Source organism: Aspergillus ambiguus, assembly GCF_047715705.1.
Source record: "Aspergillus ambiguus strain CBS 117.58 unplaced genomic scaffold BDV59scaffold_4, whole genome shotgun sequence".
Lineage (NCBI taxonomy): Eukaryota > Fungi > Ascomycota > Eurotiomycetes > Eurotiales > Aspergillaceae > Aspergillus > Aspergillus ambiguus.
Genome location: NW_027395517.1, coordinates 403949 through 425863, shown reverse-complemented (window position 1 = coordinate 425863; position 21915 = coordinate 403949). Strand labels below are relative to the sequence as shown.

The 21915-nt window shown below is 46.5% G+C and overlaps 5 protein-coding genes across 5 annotated transcripts; 2 read left to right on the top strand and 3 right to left on the bottom strand.

Moving 5' to 3' along the window:
* Window positions 1-1650: 1650 nt before the first annotated feature.
* Window positions 1651-3118, bottom strand: BDV59DRAFT_170960 (alternative oxidase). The gene is made up of 3 exons (XM_073688502.1): window positions 2838-3118; window positions 2488-2772; window positions 1651-2403 (listed from the first exon to the last, which is right to left on the bottom strand). Exons 1-3 carry the CDS (start codon window positions 2999-3001, stop codon window positions 1881-1883), a joined length of 972 nt encoding a protein of 323 aa, XP_073551319.1. The 5' UTR covers window positions 3002-3118; the 3' UTR covers window positions 1651-1880.
* Window positions 3119-5736: 2618 nt separating this feature from the next.
* Window positions 5737-6555, top strand: BDV59DRAFT_198918 (uncharacterized protein; the record flags this gene model as incomplete). The annotated part of the gene is made up of 1 exon (XM_073693247.1): window positions 5737-6555. One exon carries the CDS (start codon window positions 5737-5739, stop codon window positions 6553-6555), a length of 819 nt encoding a protein of 272 aa, XP_073551318.1.
* Window positions 6556-16198: 9643 nt separating this feature from the next.
* On the top strand, window positions 16199-17916 carry BDV59DRAFT_191143 (amidase; the record flags this gene model as incomplete). The annotated part of the gene is made up of 3 exons (XM_073691853.1): window positions 16199-17614; window positions 17669-17753; window positions 17801-17916. 3 exons carry the CDS (start codon window positions 16199-16201, stop codon window positions 17914-17916), a joined length of 1617 nt encoding a protein of 538 aa, XP_073551317.1.
* BDV59DRAFT_108693 (Zn(II)2Cys6 transcription factor) lies at window positions 17731-19708 on the bottom strand. Its single transcript, XM_073686570.1, has 3 exons — window positions 19579-19708; window positions 18938-19515; window positions 17731-18877 (listed from the first exon to the last, which is right to left on the bottom strand). Exons 1-3 carry the CDS (start codon window positions 19661-19663, stop codon window positions 18044-18046), a joined length of 1497 nt encoding a protein of 498 aa, XP_073551316.1. The 5' UTR covers window positions 19664-19708; the 3' UTR covers window positions 17731-18043.
* A 142-nt stretch (window positions 19709-19850) lies between these two features.
* Window positions 19851-21329, bottom strand: BDV59DRAFT_170955 (cytochrome P450). The gene is made up of 3 exons (XM_073688501.1): window positions 21313-21329; window positions 20072-21219; window positions 19851-20020 (listed from the first exon to the last, which is right to left on the bottom strand). The coding sequence occupies exon 2, from the start codon at window positions 21142-21144 to the stop codon at window positions 20578-20580; it is 567 nt and encodes a 188-aa protein (XP_073551315.1). The 5' UTR covers window positions 21145-21219; window positions 21313-21329; the 3' UTR covers window positions 19851-20020; window positions 20072-20577.
* Between the last annotated feature and the right edge of the window lie 586 nt (window positions 21330-21915).

Sequence of the window (21915 nt, the reverse complement as noted above, 5' to 3'; positions counted from 1 at the left end):
GAAAGAAAAAAAGGACGACGAAAGAATGCGGCTCGGCGACTGTGAATGAGAGAAACGAAATAGTACTAAGATATTTCTCCAACCGATTCAGAGTGGCCCTTAACTTTGGCCAATATCTTGGAGACAAGGCCCTATAAGTACTATATCTGCTGGCCCCTGAGTTGCATACATTGTCAGAGATAGAGATAGGCTCAATGAGGGACTTGCTTGTGAACCTTGGTCCATGCCTAGAGGACGCAGCACCTTTTATCCAATGATTTCCTAGTCTCCAGACCCAGCTCCGCCCAGAAGAGATGAGGATCCAATGTTTACCGCTAGATGAACGGGCACCAAACTCTATTACAGGGGAAGTCCCGTGGATCTTAACTGGGATAGACAGTAGCATATTGGGGTCGAGTGGCGTTATGTGCGCCGAAGAATAAAGTAGTTCCTACCACTGGTCGCAATTCCACACAATCCAGACGATGGCAAGTCGTGGGTACTCTCAAGCCAGAACTGATTAATACATGAATACTAGCATATAAAAGGGACCAGCATAGTAAGGCACCGCCCCCGTAGAAGTCCGTTGAATAGAGCCGTCACGGATGCCCTGACATAAAGTAAATTTACAGTTTGGCCGTAACAAGATAGCGAGCGGTTCAACCCCGTTCTATACGTGTCGATCAACGCTCGGCATCGTCAGGGTCTGTTAACCATCCAATCACCTAGCAATTCGCATGGTGAGATTCTCCGAAATCTTCCCGACCGCGATACTCCGAAGTAGAACTTCCTTCCCCACATACCGAAAGTCCCTCACCGGTGTACACTTTCATTCCGATCTCTTCCTCCCCCAGACTCAGGTAAGACGTCAACCAGTGGAGAATAAACTATCCCCGGACACCCCGCAGCGGTCTAGAGTATGGCGTAATTCGGAGTACACTCGTGCGGCCATTTTCCACCCCATATCCCCTCATTCTGGAGTATTCTGGAGTATTTTGTCCAGTCTAGTTGGTCCGTCTGATACACAATCTTGACGCAGCTTTTCAGTTCTGAGTGCCATGCTGACAAACATACCATATCGGCTCCTGATCCGTACTGCGCCACGTCAGCACATGATTAGCTATCTCCCCAGACTTTAATCCATCGCCAGTACGGTCTGGTTTCAGAGCATACATAAATCGAAACACAAGGTAATTCTGTTCTATGAGCTCAGGAAGTTAGGACCTTGTTGATTAGGGAGATGCGAAAGTGTTGGGCCCGCCCAAGCGGACCAATCAGGTTCCACCGCTCACGTGACCAACGGACCTCGGCCACCTTAGATAGTCTCATCTTCCATAGTATGAGAATCAAGAGATTCATCCCCAATAGCTAGGACCTATACAGAGGTCCGTCAGAAAACCACTCCTCTAATCATATTGGATACCTACGCCAATCAATATATGAAAAGCTTTAGAAGCGTCTGGTGCTCTCACGTAAGCCATGCAACCTTCTAGTCATCCTATGATCAGGGATCGTCTCGAGTTGCTCAGACCCTGGTAGGGCCCACAACAGCGGCATATGGGGAACGAAAACGGAGAGGGAGAGCTGTCGTCATGGTAGAAAATGGTAGAAAACTGAAACGACAAGACATCCACCATCAGCTCAGACTAGGTTTTTACGCATTGGAGTTATGAACTTGATTCCGCTATTGGTTTCGCATTGGTACACATCCTGCCTCCTTGCTCGTATCCAAACATAGCATAAGATGTAAGCTTAATAAGTATTCCGTACCCAGTGGCAATTGTAACATTGGTTGGAGAACCAAATAACAGGAGAACACATCTATTTAGACATCTGCAATCTTCACAACAGTATCGCATCACACCACATCGACACTTAATGCGACTGTATAGGAGATATTCTCACACGCTCTCCCCTTTCCGGCGTGTATCCACATAAAAACCACTTCGTATCCCGTTGCCAAATCCTTGGTTAGCACTATCCACTCTTTCCCTCAACTTCGCTGAAAATGGATTCCGATCCCGGTCCTGATCCAAGCTGCCAAGCGTGTGGTTCACATCGCGATGCTTCGCCTCATCCGCACGCACATAAAGCAGTAGAGACCGTATACACCGTTTCCCTTCCGGCATCTGCCAATACTTGACAGCCATGGCAGGTGCCTGAAGATTCTCCCACTCTGGAAGAAGCCCATTTTCTAGATCTGTAATAGCCTTGGTATATGTGATGACGGCTTCTTCTTCGAGGTAGCCCACGAACCGGTGACAGATCCGGGGAGAGAGGAGGTACGCTATAAAAAAGGCACTGAAAAAGACCGTTTGGGAGCCAAGCACCATCAGGCGCATTAGGCGGCTGGGCTCTGCAAGGTTGAGGAAGGTGAGGAGGTGCATCCTTTCGTTGTAGGCTTCTTCAAGGAGTGTTTCGATCCTTTCATCAATAGATTAGCCTTAGACCTCCTTCTTTTCCACCGCTTTCTCCTTTAGTTTTGTCATTAACGAGGTGGAACTTTACCAGCCATAGTCTCGCTTCATCCTTCTAATGCTCTTCAGATGCCGTAGCATGCCGGCTACCATACCTGGCACACCAGCAACACTCTCAAGGAAGATGAATCTTGTGATCCATTTCTTCTCAGTCATGGTACTTTTATGGGGTCTTGTGGTTTTGTTCGGCCGGTAACCCGTGGCAATGTCCATTCCCCACCGGAGGAAGCGTACTGTGCCCAGGGCAAACTGGTCAGGAAGGTTGCTTGCATTTTTGTGGGCTATTTGAACAGAACGGATTTGTTCCTGCGTATATCTTGACATTTCGAGGTCACTAAAAGACTAGATATTGAGAAAGGAAGGCGTAATTGTGTGACTCACACTGGATGAGTCCATGATGACTTTTGGGCTGACCCCTGTGTATGATATCTCATCGTAGACCGGGTAATTGGAGCTTGTCGATATCTAATACCACTGTATGTGATCTGTGGCTTCCAATTGGTAGCGGCAAGGCGAGCGTGTCGAATACCAATGTGATGACTCATCGTTGGCACAATGCAATCTCGACAAATGATGAAAAGTTGTAGGGAAATATTTGTATCGTTGAGTATGCTACAGACCAACACAGATATTTATATTTTGATGCCGGTAGAAAATCTGTTGGCTCGACTTTGAATCCGAAAATTCCCGCTTGGATATGCATCCTACTTAATGGTAAATGGTGATGGCGTGATAGAAGCTGTGACCTGAAAGGGTCTGGAGTTGTTGAGATCACGTTAAGTTACGGATTGTGGAATGTAAAAGATAAAGTTTATTCAGGCCTACGTAAACCCACCCTCTGCGTTATTTTCCGGGGGTTTGGAGCAGGTGAAGAATTATGGGGTTGGACGTTTTCTATATCTCATCTGCGTCCTTCAGCACCCTCGTATGGATACTATTATATGCTCGGTATCATACTATAACACATCGAAAAGAGGTATATTTTTTACACAAATCAGTACTTCCGCACTTGAGCTATATAAACTGGTAACATAATGGACTATGTCGTAAACACCCTGATTCGGAAGCATTGTTCCCAATGTTCTCACACTTACAGCGTAGATGTCTTCATGCCGCGGCCTGGATCCCTATTCTACCCGGTCCTATTTTTCCCTTACTAGACCCAAGCACAGAAACCTCCCGAGACTACTTTCTCCTTTCTCCTTCCTTGTCTACTTTCGTTGCCGCGTGGTAAGCAGTTTCTGTCCCGAAGACACAGTTTCCGTCCCTGGTCGCCACAGCCAAGACTTAAGCACCAAAACCATAGATATTCCTTGTCCTGATCGTTAGCCTGATATTTTGTCCCTATGTATGTTGGTAATATAACGATATTACCAAATTCCTAATATCGTCGGCTTCCTTGGTCAAGGAAATCGTACTGATCAGCTTCCCCTTTCGCTAGGACTGCATTCCAAGCTCCTATATCGTATAGTTTGCGTGGGTTGACGTTATACGGCTACCAAGCCCCGAATAAAAAATATCAAGGGGCCGTGCCATCGAGTTGAGCTGGAACAGAGGTTTAATAAACCGGAGCACAGATATCAAAGTGGAGGTCCCGTACTTCCTGACCGTCACCAGCAACTTCTTATCCATCTTGCTTGAGTATTAATTAAAAAAATCCCATAGGAAATTGATAGATAGCATCTTTCCTCTGTGGATGGATTTTCGACTGCCTGTTATGGAAACTTTATGTGACAATGTCAAACACAGGTAATCTTAGGATTACCGAATCATCTACAAACTGCATCCAGAACATAATACACCATTAACACAGTAGATATACAGGTTTAGGTGGTGCTTATAGGGACCCCAGTGTGGGTATTATATTGGGCAGGTCATTTGGCCATGCTTTTCTTGTATATCCAAATGTGATGTAATCGCCAATAACATAGTCCTAATGTTATCTGATGACTTTATAACTCTCTTCGCCATGACGTACTGTTCCAGAGGTCCGTCCCGATGTCTGGTCAAATGGGTATGAATTAATGAAGATCCGGGCCAATGAACCACATACCAATTTTCCGGCCGAATCACTGGGCATATTAGCAAGAATTTATGTAATGTGTGATGGTCCGTTAGTTAATGATATTGGATGACTCCACCCCCATGGTGGAATAATTTTGCCATTGTAAGATATGCGCCAAAATTTCTACCCTGTGTATACGCTAGATTGTTCGCAATTTCTCGAATACAAGGATTTACGCATATCTCAGCCATTCTGACGGTAGACGATTACAGTGACTCGCATTTTGGTCCTTTCTCTTTCAACCCGGGAGAGTGTAAGGTGCAAGCAAACGGTCTTCAACAACTTAGGCGCTTTTGGCCAATCTTGCCCGCAACCCAGAGAAATATCACAACAGAGTGAAACTAAAAATATTCCGCTGAGTTAAAAGTACAAAAAGAAGCTGATTCATCGTCGTCAATTTCTCTCACCTCACGCATTGAGCGAGACCAACGTGTGGAGAACTAATATGCAAAATGTTCCCAGTTCAAACATCAGGAAAGATCATAGTTTTATTCACACTTCCACTCATCATAATATATTATCTGCTGTTATTGCAGTCTGATATCAAGAGAATATCAAGGGTGAGTGTACGGCGTGTTGTTATCTCTGATGTCTCTAAATTATGGTCTCAGGTTTCGCCCTTCCATTGGCAACAGGGGTATAGCGGGGCTGCAATCAAAGAGACATGGTGCGAAGAACTTTTTGATATTCTAGCCTTCCGCGGTTTCTGCAACCGAGGAACTTCAATCACCGCATCATGCAATAGCCTAGCAAGTGACGGGACTCTAGGCGTCCAACAAAGTATCTATTTGGACGACGACACCACCCCCATTGCGGAAGGCTCTGCAGTCCCATCCACTGATTAATTACAGTCCAAAAGACGCAGGTACGTCTTCCATTAAAGAACGGGTGGACACAAAGTGGGCCCAGTTAGCTAGCTCAAGCATCTGGCTTCCTGAGCAAGGCATTTATCTGGCCATAACGCGAGTGATCTACTCCCCGTCAGGCATTCTACATTGGCCAGTCATAAGTTTCCTCAGGGCCCAGGTGTTTGACGGCGAGTGGAACGAACTGAAGGACTATAACATAGATTGGGGTGGTAATGTTATGTCCTTCCCTACAATTCTGGACATACCAGCGCCATGGGAAAAAGGTGGTGCATTCTTCGGCCCTGAGGACCCCCGGATTATTCTAGAAGAGAACTCTCGGGGTGCAGAGCCTGTTATAGTCTTCAACATGAGATTCCAAGGGGAAGGCTGGCCGCGTGCTATGTGGATACATCGACCTTTTTCGACGTTCACCACAGTATTGACAATCCAGAACGAAGAAAGACCCTTAGCGGAAAAGAACTGGGCGCCCTTCTTCTTTTCTGATAGCCAGCCTCTGGAAAATGTCGAGTCTGCTCGCTACCTACATTTTGTTTACAGCCTGCGACCTTTACGCGTGCTCTGCTGTAACCTATCCAACGGCTTCTGTGAATGGGTCTTCAAGCAGGAGTTTCCTGATGGATTCATATTGTATGAAGCCCGCCACGTCGACGGCGCCATGCGTGGGGGTACCAACTTTGTTTCCCTTCCGACCATAACACCTGGCCTCCGCCTGTATGCCGGTTTTCCTCGTACGCATATCCATGGAATCTGCAGTGACAATGCAATATACCGCCCTGAGCTAGTAATACTGGCTATTGTAGATGAGATCAATTACCACATAGCCTACGCTAGCGAGCCAATCGATTTCGGTTTTGCCGTCCTTGACGAGGAAGCTCGAAAGGACACTTGCACGGAGGGCCGGATTCTCATTGCTAACAGTATTTCGCGCTGGTATCGTCAACGAGGCTGTGACATCATGACGCTGTCGCTTAGTGTCGCCGATCGAACTGTGCAGATAGTCCGTTTAGCTGGAGTTATGGATCTTCTAGACACCCTACCGTATATTGGGGCGTTACAGAGTAATAGCACCGATATGGAAAGTGCATTCAGCAATGTACCATGGTCTATCGCAGGGCACGACACCATCCTTTGCTCAATAGAGGCTGCGGCAAATATGCAAGTGTAAGCAGATGTTGAATTTCAACGATCAAAGATGCCACTAGCGGCTACATTGAAATCGAACAAGTTACCGGAGTCATGTGAAGAACCCGAAGGTCCGTCTTTTGTAACACGGCCCTCGACCTTTTTAGTACAACTATTCAACTCTGTCTCTCGGCACCTCGACTAGGGCACACTGATCTGGCCTGTGAGACAGTATCTCTCACGAAGGCCTTTCCAGGATGAAAGATGCACTTGCGAGGGTTCAAGCTAAGTGTCTGGGGCCCGCGGTCTGTCCGCACAACTTCCCTCATTTATACATCTTTCAGTAGGCCATTTTGATGTTTTCTTAATGCGTACCTGCTGAACTGTTCTAGAATCGAGGTACCCGAGAGTACTGGGCTTGACGACTTAAAGAATTCGATATTCCCAGCGGGTATCACAGTTCAGTTTCAAATAATGGATTAGTCTGGATCACAGTGCCTGCTGTTTGCACGTTATTGAGCATAAAGATAGCATAATTGGCCTGAACCCTTTTCAGCCTGAGACCAGAGCTTCACATGTTTCTTTGCAGTAGTGACCAATTGCATATCGACTTGTCTGGCATAGCAGGGTTTCAACTCACTGTGACACGATGCTCCGTAAGAAAACTGATGACTCATTTAAGGCCTAATTAACTGGTGTTGGGAATGCGGCTGTCGGTAATATTATGTAATTTCCACTGTATTCTGGACTGTAGCAGGGACTTTTTTTTTTCTTTTAACTCCTAAATCTACCACTAAAATGGCCATCTTTATACCCCGGATTCTAAATTCTATTTTGACCGGATTCCTGGGCCGGCGGTGTGACTATCTGCGAGGTGCGGAGGCTGAATCACACCGCAGTTTTGTATGGCCAGTTGAGCCTTGGCAGTAATTCCTGGTCTTTCCGGTTGACAACTGGTTTATAATTTTCTTCGCATGAATAGTAGATCCGTAAATTTATCCTGATCATAACATAGCTAACAAAGCAGCGAATATACTAGTAACGTGCTAAAATGGCTTGGAAACATTTCGGCTTTCCTCTCTATCATTTAACCAGCGACCAAGGATCAATTCCCTTTCTAACTCCAGTATGCTTACTTCCGACACCCCAATGCGGCAATGCCATCTGCCACTGAAGTCGGACAAACAGCAACAATACCCTTCGTCCCAGCCTCTGTATTGTATTATTTTTTGAGTTGCGCTTTATCGAAACCGCACTCCTACACGTGGCTGGCGTTTATCTTTTGGGACACATACTGCGGCTGAAGAGACAGTAATCTATGGAAGGCAGTCCCATGTCCCTGAATCGTCGTTTATCAACCGACTAACCAAAGTTTAACTTTTTCTAGAGAATTCGATAAGGAAAGCAGGATTGAAGAGTCGTGGCGGGCATAAGGGCGGGGTGGTATCCGATTTGGGTACACATTATGGAGGCATCGACGCCGGGGCTCACAAGAGACGTGCCCTAAAGGCTGGCTCGACTCCGGTTCAACCTGTCAACTTCTTGAATCCGACATACTGCTAGATTTTGAATACCAGGCGTAGCTCTCAGTCCTGGGTTGGAACGGTACTCTGTCCTCATCAGAAGCCGCAACAGAACAATATTAGATGGACCTCTAGCGTCCCAATCGCAAGCGTGAGTGAGGAAGAAATGTAAATTATAAAATGTATTTCGTTATCCACCGAGTACTGTATACGCTTTTTAGTTCACCGACTCAATGAATGTGGTTCCGTTTCTCGGGATCCATGGGGTCATGATAGTACTATACTGAGTACACAGGGAAGAAAAAAGAAAATTTTAGTTATTCTGCGAAGTGCAAGTTTTTCTTGGCAACTGTACGAAATAGTATAAAGAAAGGTTTATTACCAGGCGCAATCGGCAATTATCGGAAAATTGTAACTGATGGTTATGGAGTACTCTGATCACTCAACTCAAACCCACGTGGATGGACCTAACCATCCGAAGAGATGTGTCCACTTTCTTCGGCAACCTAGGCGAAGCGCTAGGCCCAAAAGTTCCGTTATCTTCCTCTAGTAGACCTTAGACAGAATTCTTCTTAATCTGCCTGGCATGCACGTCAACACAATTAGAGCACTATCCAGGTACAGAGTGTTCTGCTGGTTACGCAGTGACCAAGTAGCCTGCTTGTGTTCCGTGGCAGGGCTAAGCCCAATTTGTGAGCAAGAGTAAAGATATTAACAACTAACCACTTCATAATATCTTCCCAGACCCGCAGGCTTCATCCCTTTGTTGAGGTCTGCATATGTCGTAGCTGATTTTTGCACCAAAATAAGCTGTCAATTGGACGAATCATCTCAGTCGCATCTTGTTTCCTTGACATGTAACGCCCTTGTGCTCTTTCAGCTTCTTCGCCTCGTCAGAGCGATGTTCTACCATTCACGCGATGTCGCCCTCATTCGGCTGCTGTTTGACGCCATACACGAGTTCCACATGGCTGCGGGGGGAATAAATTTCCACTTTGGTGGTTTAGGGCTCTTAATTGCACTCTACTCAGAGTACATGTTTCCATGTGTGCCCCGCCTGAGTGGGGTACGGTGGGGAGTTGTAATATTCCCTAGTCTGTGGGATGGCCCTCAAAATTTGTAGGAGGCCTCATTCAGTTGCTTGCAAGTTATAAATACAGGCCAGAGAGTTCTTCAATTTCCTGGCAAGTGGTGATAATTTCTGGTCGTACATCGGGGTTTCCAGCCACAAAGACATGAAACTAACAATGGGCCAAGTCACTCTCTTCCCGAACAATATCGAGTGCACATCCAAGATGACCAAGGTATATCGAGACGTATTCGTTGATTCATTAATAACATTCCTTGAAAATATCAAACACACTCCATACCATCGTGTTACTTCCGAGGAATACAACAAATTGGTCAATTTGGTCGAGAAACACTTTCTTAATGAACGGTTATCAACGAGCTATCGACTATGTCGCGCTGGGGTATGCTCTTCTGCCTATGTGTATCCCACTCACTCATCTGAGTTGAAACTGGCCTTGGCAATATTCTTCACTTATATGTTCATGATTGATGATCATACACGATGTGACGGCGTGCCAATCACTGTTGATGTCGATGTGTATCAGCAAGTTTCTCGTGGCCAAGACCCTAAGTCGCTTTTCTGGTCGTCATTGAAAACGTTCTTGCCGCAGGTCCTGCAGCATTACGGACCACATGCCCAATTGGGAATTACCATGGGGATGCATGGGTTCTGGCAAGCATCGTTGGTTGAAGATATGAAGTGTATAGGCCTCCCAGGTTCTATTTCCTATCCATCATACCTGCGAGATAAGAGCGTCATGGGGGAATCCTGTGCCTACATCATGTTTCCCTTGGAGAGCTTTGATGAACGAGAAGCTGCCAAAGCCGGCCATATGATGGCACTTATACCGGACTGTATGAAAGTCATAGGTGGCATAAATGATATTTTTTCCTTCTACAAAGAGTTAGAGGACGAGGGTGACCAGATCAACTACGTGAATATGTTGCAACACTGCTGCTCTTTGTCAAAAGAGACCGCTTTGCAGAAGATAACCTCGGACACGATAGAAATGGTAAGGAGGCTTGATAATATACTCAAACGTGAGGACTTGGCGTATTTGAAAGAGCGGATCAATGATTATATCATGGGGCTTGTTCTGCAGCATGTATCGGATGATCGGTATAAACTGCAGGAGGTCACTCAGAGCCTGAGTAATCCCCGGAAAACAGACCTTACTTCACTTTTGGACATAGTTTCAAATGCCAATCCTATATGGATATGAGAGATTGATGTCTAATACGAGAAATTTCGTTTAGTGGCCGGATGTTCATGTCAGGGATATGAGGGCAATATTTCTGTCGCGCATAAGGATGAGCCCGTCGGATTCCGCAGCTTATGTACAACTCCCGCCGACTGATAAAGTGGCCTTTGACGATTTATGTCGATTTAGGACTTGTTGAAGCTCAGCTCTAGCCCAGGAATAGATAATAGCAATGTATCCATAGCGGAGTGGACTCTTTGGGACCTCTTGTAGTATGAATCTCAGGTCACTTGAGTTCTTGAATCATTTGTCCACACGAGCCTCCACCGATAAAACCGACAGAAACGAATTTCGTGAAGTTATGGCTTTCACAGGGAAAATTGGCCATAGGATCGTGCCAAATTGGTAGGAAGTCCGGAAGACGGATCTGCAGCTTTAGCAGGAGGTCCACAGGTCAGATGGAGGGTTTAAGTTGGCATCAGGTCATTAAGAATTTTAAAATTAACTATTGTTCACCACATACAACCATAGGGCGTGGAGAACAGGGCTTCCCATACGCTCAGCTGTACTTAAGCCAGCATTGTGAACGCGGTCAAACGATACCTGAGCCCTTGAGTGCTTGCCACTTTGTGGGTGACGGTCGGTAAACCCACAGGGTGAGTGCAGGTGAGCTGGGTGATGCTGCTCACAACCAGCGTGAGCGGGGTAAGTAACTAGGTGAGCGAGTTGGTGCGTTGAGATTAAGAGGACTTTTCGTAGACATAAATAGCTCTAGGGCTCTTCTATCTCTTGACCATCACCAGCTTCCTATTCAAGTCATCTTGAATCTTAAGCTTATCGAATTTGTTAATATGCTCAAAGCAAACCGCTTCCGGGCATTATCGACCAGGTACCTCATCGGCGAGTATTGGAGCAATGGGCAGAGACCGCCGGCCAGGCAGGCGGTAAAATCCGCCGAGCCTGGGGAACAGCAACCAGAAACTGACACACATCAAGCGGAAATCAAACTTACAGGTGCCAACGATACTGCTGCAGCGAAATTATGCTGTGTCACCAGTCCTTGGCTGTTTGGATATGGGATCTATCGCTATCTGTCAATTAGGCGGACTCTACTTTCAGTGAGCTTTATTACGGTGATATGGGGGCCTGTCTTGGTAACCTGCTGCTCAGCTAGGGCGCTTGCAATTCTGTCACGAGGAACGAATGAATATACACCTGGGACAGCATAGACATGATCATAGGATCGATAACTCTCGGTGAAGTCGTCCACCTGCAATATCTGGAGGGCCTTACCACGGAACTCGCGGGCAATTTGTGTATATGCCATTTCCTAGTGACAGTAGACCTTACCCTGGATAGATGCGCAGTCTATCAGCGAAGTACTCCATTTCGGTTCATAGTTCTGTTTCTGCCATTCTGGTCGGTATACCAGCGTCGGAAACTCAATCAATTATCTGCCGGAGACGAAAGGGGGGAGGGGGGGCGCCGGAGGGGGCTATCATAGTCCATTGGATATAATCAATATAGTACAGATACAAAGATATAGTAGCCCTGCTGACAGAGGCATAAGTTATGCATACCGCTATTTCGGCCTGACTTAGAAAGTAATTATCATAGCGTATGCATTATAACGAAACCCTTACTCTGCTCGTCTCTTGGTGTATCTATTCAATCTATACCATTAAAACTACTATAGGTTGGCCCACAGAAGGGCCAACAGAGATCCGGCTACCAACGACTTTCAAATGCAAAGCGCAAGGGGAGGAAGCATGTAGCCCGCTAGGGGCGATAGCAAACAACGAGCAGAGATGGGAATGGAACAGCGGTGAGTATGTACGCAAGGAGTATACAGAATAAATGTCAAAGAGTGGCCGAGATAGGGAGGCAGAGATCCCTCTACGTATTGTGTTGGCCTACTTCAACCGTTCAGATTTTGTGCTGTGGTGTAGATCGAGTAGCGATCACGAGTACAAAGATGTGGATTCTTGTCCGGAACTAAGAAGGAAAGGATGAATATATCATTTTGTAGAATTCATGTGACAGGATCGATGTCTTTGGTATATAGGTAGCTCTCCGCTTTTATCGAGACTACTTTCTCTAACCATATTCTCCGGCTTCTTTCCCCCCTCCTTTTTCCCCCAAGAACCACCTCTCTTGATACGCAAAACAAGCTCTTAGCAAGACGAAATTTATCGTCATCCTCTTTACAATTGTCTTTTCTGCCTTTGCGGTCACAGGAACTACCCAAACTAGTAGTCAAGATCAAAGCGTAGTTGCAAAAAGACAAGTATGTGCTTTGCTTTCCTGTTTGAGAACTTAAGAATATATAGGCTAACAAAGATGGAATATGGGTAGTGTGATGTGATTGGCCCCTTTCACTTAGGGAGTGGCTTTAAGAACACCTTTATACAAATCAAACTTAGTAAAAACCTTGTCGGATGTGCCTGGTACTGCAATATCGGCAAAATCTTACCAATATAAGGACAGAGGAGCACGCTATGCTTGTCATCTATTGATATAATTTTTTTTTTTGCTAGTGTATTCAAGCTGCACCCCCATATTCCTAAACGATATGTGAACAGTTGGGCTTTTGGTTTGGATAGGGTTTTATGAGCCTTGGTTTAGGTTTTCCCTGTTAAATTAGATTTCCCTAGACTATTATGCAAATGCAAAAGGCTTCTTCTATACACAACAAATCTATGCTTCTCGGTAATCTACATCATTAAAAAAAAAAAAAAAAAGGACACCAAAACATCAATATTTCTGCTCATGCTCTTCGTTTATAGGGGCTTTTCGTTTTCGCATATATCGAAAGGCTTTCCCAAGACCAATAATTGCTCACTGGCCGGTTAAGTCTTCAGACTGAAGTTTCTATCGTGTCCCATGAACTATGTATCTGTCTGTAGAACGTAACAGTGAGTGCTTATTCCAGTCGCCATATTTTTAGAATGACTCTCCCCAAGTAGTAAGACAAGAGAAACCACTAGGTTTACGCGAGTCTGCGCACTTATTATCAAAATATGGCGGGCAAAAGTCCATGTAAAACAGTTAGATTTTTTTCATTCATACGGCCTCTGCATTTGCAAAAAGATACAGGGAAAACCTGCCATGTGACAGGGGAAAACCCATATCAAGGCTGTAATACAGTTATAAGAGAACTGAGCGCCAAAACGGGGTTGCTTGCTCTCGTAGTAAAGCGAAATCCCTGTATAAAAGGTCGACATTGCGTTTCACATATCCTACTAGGCAAAGACATGTAGCCATGTATGCGTTGGAGAGATTACTTACCTCTCATTAGTCGTCCACTATACCGTCGCTTTCTGACTGTCGATCAAGGATTGAGCCTGGTCTGTTGAATTTTGGATCCCGTTTAAATGTATCAGGATTTGCCATAGCAGTGGCAAGGAGCAAGGCCCCAACGGCTACACTAATGGAGGAAATCTTCATCTTTCGAGTATGCTTTGGGCTCAATCTGGGATAGGAAAGAGATTAAGATACGGTTCTAGAGCTTAGCGTCTCATATGCCTTTTAGGGAACAACGCCTTAAATAGACCCCCCATTTGAAAGGGATGGCCCTTGAAGGTGAATGACGTGTCCCAGTACGCATATGGCTAGAGGGACTTCAAAAGTCTCTTCTCTCCATATCACATCGGGACACAGTATACGCAAGGCATACCTCAGCTGATCTCAGGGTCATTGCCCCCCTTGCTTACATATATACCACATCGTTATACAGTGTACGTAAAGCATACCCCAAAAACCCAAGGGTTATAACCCCGCGCTTCTGTGCGGATCCCGTCCCGGTTCTATATGCAGTGGTAACCAAGGGCTAATAATATGACTTAAAACGTGACCAGTATTATGCTACAAGGTATAACTAGTTTGGTCTCATCACGGGTCGAGTTTTGGAAGTGCTGGAACATACAGTACTCTGTAGTCTCGTTAGTTTTTTAATAACAGAGACTCTCTACACTTGCGAAATTTCTTCAGTTACCTATTTATCATGAAGTTAACGCACACTACCCGTCCATCGTACTGGATGCGCTTAGTACCAAACATTATCGTTCTGGCCACAGGAGTAATCACCGCAACACTCTTATCACCGGCGATTCTGAGGGACACTCCCATGCCGTACGATGAAATGATTAGCATAAAAAACAGGACGCTGGGGGTAATAGCATGACAAGGCTCTGCACCAGCAGTAACACAAGCTGACCAGGCTATTTAGTTCCAAAGGGTGCTCGTCGTCTCTAATAATGCTGCCTGGAGATGGAATGGGATTAAAAGGGCAGCCAATTTTACGGGAATAAACGTGCAAGTTCCCAAACAGCCTTCCTGGTCGATCGCGGATATTGATGAGTTTCGTGGCTCTGATGTCTTTGGCGATGAGTTGACCATTTCCCGAGGAGAAGCACGTGCCTGGGTTGCCCATCTCCAAACCATCTACCAAATTGTTCATTACCGGTTTTCAACTACATTAATTTTGGAAGATGATGCGGACTGGGATATATCTATCAAACAACAGCTAGCACGTGTTGCTCCACTGATTCGTCAAGTCACAGGATCCACCCAGAGTAGTCGTGGACGACAACTATTTGGAGATGCATGGGACCTTCTCTGGCTCGGGCACTGTTATGATACCATTCCATCGACAATCCCAGCGTCTTACCTAGATAACACGCTGCCGTCATCGCCAATCTACCGTGAAAATAGCGGAAGATATACTATATTTCCTCGACACCTTCGTATGGTGTATATGTCCGAGGCTCCTGCCTGCGCATACGCCTATGCCCTTACGTATAGCGCGGCCACCAAGATCTATCAGCTGGCACGCGAGTTTGCAGGTCGCCCCGTAGACAAGCACATATCAGCACAGTACCGTGAGTGGTGCCAGAGAGGCATTTTACGTTGTGTCACTGTTAATCCTGAGCTTTTCCACGACCACAAACAGGCTGGAGAGATTGGGAGTGAAGTTAAGGCAGTGGAGGAACTACCCGGCGCAAGAATACCCCAAAAAATTTCATACACACCCAATATACGATATAGTGCATGGTGTAATAGCAACTCTGAAGAACTAGTGACTTGCCAGGCTGAGGACGGGGACGACGGTAGTTTGCAAAACTGGTGCTAACCTGCAGCGCACGCGGATCCTGATCTACTGAGAGGAGCTCCTGCCTTTTTCTTTCTCTATAATCCTTTTATATAATTTTAAAAGTATATTAGAACGAGCATTCTCACTCTATCTATTAATTTAATAGTAAGGATAAAGTGCTACGCGATAATTAGTGTGAGTTACTCGATATACCCTTTTATATCTTATAGTATGCTACTATGGCATATACTTTAAGATTTCTATTCTTTTTTTTTTTTTGGTATTTCCGCTTCCTAAATATATCTCGCTCAGCAGTCGACTTATACACCTCCCCTGACCTTACTAATATAAAATTATAAAGAAGTGCTGCGCTTAGCTATTCTCTTATTCGATTTAGATAAGCTTCTTAATACTCCTTAAAGCCTTAATAACCTGGCCCTTGAGAGAACAGTGTTATACGGCATGCACTTGTATATCCACGTACGCTCGTGAATGAGGTAGCCCTAGGCAGGACCCATCTCCATAGTGTGGGGAGGTAAGCCGCGCAAAATGGCATAATTGGTCGACTGCTGCCTCCCTCCAGCAGGACCCCGTATCTGCAAATTCGCGGTAGTCATAACGATCACCCTAGCTTGTACCTGCCTTTTACCGTTAGAAAAGGTATCCAAATCAATTACGTGGAGCTGGGGCTCAATGAAGGGCTGTTAAATGTTAACGCAATCCTCCCTTCCAACCATCGTTTTGAGTGACCTCTCGTTTCCAGATCTCAAGAAATATTATTGCAATAACAATATCAACATGGCAGGAAAAACATGGCAGGAAAAAGCCCAGTCCAAAAGGACTCAGGCTGCAGCTGCAATCCCCCGGGACTGGATATTGGCCGAGTCATTCCGTCAAAATACGACACAAAATGATCCAACAAACGTTCTCGGTATCCCCCGGAAGTGCGGTATTCTGGACGAACAAGAATTAGATATTACTGAGAACTATGATGCGACTGCCTTGCTCGAAAAGATTGCCTCTGGGCAGTTCACCGCAGTCAAGGTGACGACAGCGTTCTCTAAACGTGCCGCAATTGCGCAGCAATTGACTAACTGCTTGACTGAGACGTTCTTTGAACGGGCTCTCAGCAGGGCGCGTGAGTTGGATGAGCATTTAGCTACTACAGGAAAACCTGTCGGACCATTACATGGTCTCCCTATCAGCATCAAAGATTCGTTCAGTGTCTCAGGAATTCCAACAACCATTGGATTTGTCTCCTTTCTTGACCAACCACCACGAATGACAAATTCAGCATTGGTCGATGTTCTCTTGGCTGCGGGAGCTGTCCTTTACGTCAAAACAAATATCCCACAAACAATGATGACCGCAGACTCGCACAACAATGTCTTTGGTCGTGTTCTTAACCCCCACAGCCTGCACCTTGGAGCTGGTGGCAGCAGCGGTGGTGAGGGTGCCTTGGTAGCCATGCGAGGATCTATCCTAGGTATAGGGACGGACATTGCGGGTTCCATCCGGATTCCCGCTCTGTGTTGCGGAGTTGTTGGTTTTAAACCATCTGAAGGTCGAGTTCCTTACGGTGGTCAATTATCTGGTGCTCGTCCGGGAGGAACAGGTATCGGACCAGTTGCCGGGCCTTTATGCCACTCTGTTCGAGATGCGGAGATGCTTTTGAGAGTCGTATTCGACTCGAACGCTGCAGACCTCGATAGCGGCGTTCTGGGTGTGCATTTCCGGCCTTATCAATCACAGTCCACGCTTACTATTGGACTAATGCCAGAAGATCCGTTACTCCCATTACATCCCCCCATGCAGCGGACTTTGGAGGCTGCTATCGATAAATTGGCTGCGGCGGGTCACAGAATTATCGATTTATCTGGCCAGTTCCCGTCACTGTCCGATGCGAAGGCCATAGCCTGGCGGTACTTTAGTATGGACCCTGAGAACACTCCATTGAGCCACGTGAAAAAGAGTGGCGAACCGTACATTCCATCTCTCAAACACACCTACGACCTGACGGAGTCGGGTCCGGAGCCTACCTTGCGTGAGCTTTACAAGTTGAATATAGCACGTTCGGAGTTTAAAGGCCGCATCTTGCAGGCCTTTGTCGAGAATAAATTGGATATCATCTTGGGCCCAGGGTACCAAAGCTGTGCGGTCTCCCATGACAGTTACGGTATTCCAGAATACACGCTCATATCCAATTACCTGAATGTAAGTGTTCAACTGAGTTGAGATGTTGAGACGTGTATTTGCTAATGTGTTTAGTATCCTGCCTGCGTCATACCATATTCCCAGGCAGACAGAGTGGCAGACAAAAGATACATCCGGGATGTGACGTACACACCAAAATGTAAGGTGAAATACCTCAACCATGCGCGACTTTCTAACACCTTGCAGATAAACCCCAGGAAATCGATGGTGCACCTTGCCATATACATCTGACAGGCAGATATTTCCAGGAAGAAAAGCTTCTCCGAGACGCAGCGGTGGTGGAAAGTGCTTTGAGAAGCTGATAGGCAGGCCAGCGGCCAATGCTGATAGTCATAGGTCATATCTGTACAAAGCCGTCGCCTGAACCTTTGCATTTATGTTCTGGAAACAAAACCATGTGACTAGAGCTTGATTATGGAAGGGGAAGCACTATGACCCCTGCAAAATCGTTCGAAACTGTTCTAAAATCCGTGTATTATGGCCATCACACCTATAGCCTTGAGCCCAAGCTGACTTCAGATGATGACTGGCCAAAGCAACAGAGCCTTGCCTTTGCTGTCCAAATATTTGGTATATTTTGCCCTCAATGACTGTGCGGTGTGCGGAATTGGTAGCTATTGAGCCAACAACGACCAATGGCCAAAGATAATAATACGCAAACACATTCTGAACATTGAGTCGCTTGATAATGGTCAAGCCATGGTTGAACCATAGTTCTAGTGAAGTGGCAACATCTTCCGCTGAACGGAGAGGGTTTGCTTGAGCAAGTAGCATCCGCATGCCTATGGCGTATAGTTTCTTGACATCATTATCCAGATCGCCTGGCTGGCCACGGTCAATTGCAGCTTCCCACGGAGCAAACGCATCCCTTAATCGAAGCCACGTTGTGTATTCGGTCGACTTCGGTGTGAACGATGCCCGTGCAAGCCAGACCACATCCACGATTAGTAGATAAAACTTATAAGAGGTATCGAGAATCGGCTGAGTAGATTGAGAAGAATCAAGGGTAGCATCCTCGGGGTGGACAGGATCTGAAAAGTACTCGGTTAGATTCAATGCACCTAGAAGGCTGGATAGGCAGTCTAAAGATGAATCGAACAGCGTCATAAGGACGGCATGGTAAAGGAAGGATTCGGCGCAGACCCTCTCGAATACTACTGCAGCTTGCGGACGATTTCGCGATCGAGGGGTGCGGAGAGTTAATAATTTCCCGGAAGCTAAGAGATGAGGCCCTGCATTTGGCATGGAATCGCAGCGAGCATTCTGATAGTCGCCAGGGTCAGTCAGCAGCTACAAAGATAATACACGAACCTGCAATCATACCTCGAAGACACATAGCAGGATTGTTGTGGCAAGGAGCCAATCCTCGTTACCGAAGTACTTGCCATCAGCTATCCCTTTCCTGAGGCTTTCAATTGTAAAAAGATAACTTTCTACAGCCAACCTAACATCGCCGCGTGACTCTTCCATCTCTTTCATCGCCGCAATCGCAATGATGGCACCCATAAGTGGGGGATTTGCAAAAGCAAGTCCGAGCATATGTTTTTGATCTGAATATCGGGAGAGTGAAGTTCGTCGGACAAGATGCAGTGGCAGAACACAGTCGGCAAAGAATCTGTAAAGACGTAAATGCTCTTCTTGCTGGAATGGCGACGGCATTGTTAACAATGATGAGGACAGACATCTTTCCGTTGAATCCACTGACGGCCCAAGAAGTAACTGGTAGTGTTTGTTCGAGTTTCTTTTCATAACAGATTGTCTATGACGCAAGCCGGAGGCTTTTGTATACGTGCGTCTGTCCAAAGGCTGCCTTTCCGTCGGCCATGTGCAAGTGAGATCATTTCGAATACAACCGCCACAGCGCGGTCTCTTCTCATCACACTTCTTTCGACGTCCACGGCCTAGATAGAGGGAAGTTTAGCATGGACCACGCGCTCAGAGAAACAAACAGTACTAGCACGTACATTCACCACAGCCACTTCTTGTCCGTAATCTGGCTCTGGACGACATAAGGCGCCTATCACTGATCACGTTATTCGATATTAACATGATACCTCTCAATGCACAAGCGATTAAGAAAAATGAATAAAGAGGGTCCCCAGTAAGGGTGCCTATTATTCCCTATCGCTACCAGGGACCATCGGTCAATCCCCGATCACCTGATGAGTCACGGGACACCCCGCTCGCCCTGTCCCACCGGGCTCTTTTCCATCTACTTCATCTGTTGCGACACTGTGTTAGGTGACCGGGAGTGGATTGGAGGATCCTCCGGATCTTTACTCTTCTCTTCTTTTACTTCCTCTTCATATTTGGTCCTCTTAGAAACACTGATGGCCATACCGCTGGTCCTTTTATTTCTTCTCAACTTGAGAGAAATTTGTCAGCCTAGTGGATGTATTGCCGAGGGGACGTATCTCTCCACAACTTGACGCTCATCATCAATTAATCGGTTTACAGTTCACTGAACTGGCTTTGCCTCGAATGATAACTACAGGATGGTTATCTTTATTATATAATAAGGCTTAGGAAGACAATACATTAGACTGTATGCTAATATCCTTGACATTATGGCTACGATGTATAACGTGGAAACTTTATGAAACGATATTTTAGATGGGATCCTTTGAGTTTTCCTCCATCAGAATTCCGGAAGTTCTAGTATATGTGTGAAATACATTGCTCTGCCACACTGTCAATTCGGAGCATATACCATTTTGATATGCACGGAAACCATATCAATAAAAATTCGATACTTGGCTATGTCAGTTGTCAGCCGGAGAAATTACCTCACACTGATTGGGGCCTTACAACAAGACGTGTATGCACTTATTAGCTAAGAGGGGACAGGGGGATGCCTCCGTGTGACCCTCATTGGAATGGGTGGCGGGTATTTGACTGCGCTGATTCTGATACCGTCTCTCACATCCTGGTCGGGATCGACCATTTTCAGCTTTTTCGATGTATCAGACCATTTTGCTTTCTTGATAATTTATGGATGGAGAGATACTCACATCGAAATTCATCAACAGCAATGGCAGGGTTTTCTTCATCTCCAACCACGCAATATGGATGCCCGTACACACCCTTTTACCAGCACTGAATCCGAGAAACGAGCGATCCATTATCCGGCGCTGATGTTCGTCTGCTTCAATCCACCGTTCCGGTCTGTACGCAGTCGAGTCTTTGCCGTATACACTTTCGTCAAGGTGAATGGCATCGATCTGGCATCCAACAACTGTGCCCCCGGGGATAAACCTACCGGCAATCATTGCACCTGCAGGGGGCACAACCCGGTCAAGCCCCCAAGATGCAACCGGCAGAAGCCTTATCGACTCCTTGAGCACTGCATCGAGGTAAGGCATATTGCTCACTTCCGCCCACTTCGGCGGGTGAGATAGATTTCCAGCACGAACTTGCTCCTCTATCTCCAGCCGAAGCTTCGTCTCCGCAGAAGGGTGTTTTGAGAGAAAGTAGAGCGTATATGTCAAAGTTCCGGCTGTGGTGTCAGCGCCGGCACCAATAGTGGACATGATGATACCTAGGAGCTCATCCTGTCGTATGAGATCTTGGTATTTAGCTTGGCCTTCGAGGAACTTGGCGCAAAGGTCTGTATATTTTTCCCTGTTGACATCATTTCTTCTCGCCTCCAGCTTGGTCATTGAAACCCGTGCAAGGGGACTGTTACCAACACCTCGCAGGCGTGTTGCGAGCCAGCTCTTGTTGAGGAGGTAGTCGGCGTTAGGCATTGCGCCCCATTTACCCCAATGATCGAATCGCGCCATAACGGCAGCAAGTGTCCCGTCAATATCTTGGCCCTTGGCTAGCAAGCCCAGAGTATCGGTGAAGGCAATACGAATCAACATATCCATGGCGAAGAACTGCAGCCACTGGCCGACGTCGGTCACCGGGTTCCTAGCGAGGGCGTCTACCAAGTCCTTCCCAGTGGCCTCAATTGAATGCTCGTAGTCCAACAGCGAGTTCGTCGTGAACGCACGGCCGACCGATTTGCGCACCGCCGTGTGCTGTGTTTCACTCATCGCTATGACGCTGGGCACCGCCCGCTTCTTGCTGACGGGAACAGCCCCATAGTAGGAAGGGCCCTTTTTCCATGTCGGGTTGGTACTGTAGACGATGGGAATGGCGGCCGGGTCGCTGATGCTGACATGGTTGGGTCCCAAGCGCACGAGCTTTCCATGCTTCTTGTGCAGCGCGATGAGCCTGGAAGTATGACCATTACGGTTCTGAGAGCAGTGCCGCCAGAGGTCTGTAAATTTGGCCCAGAACGGCCCAGGTATGTCCGA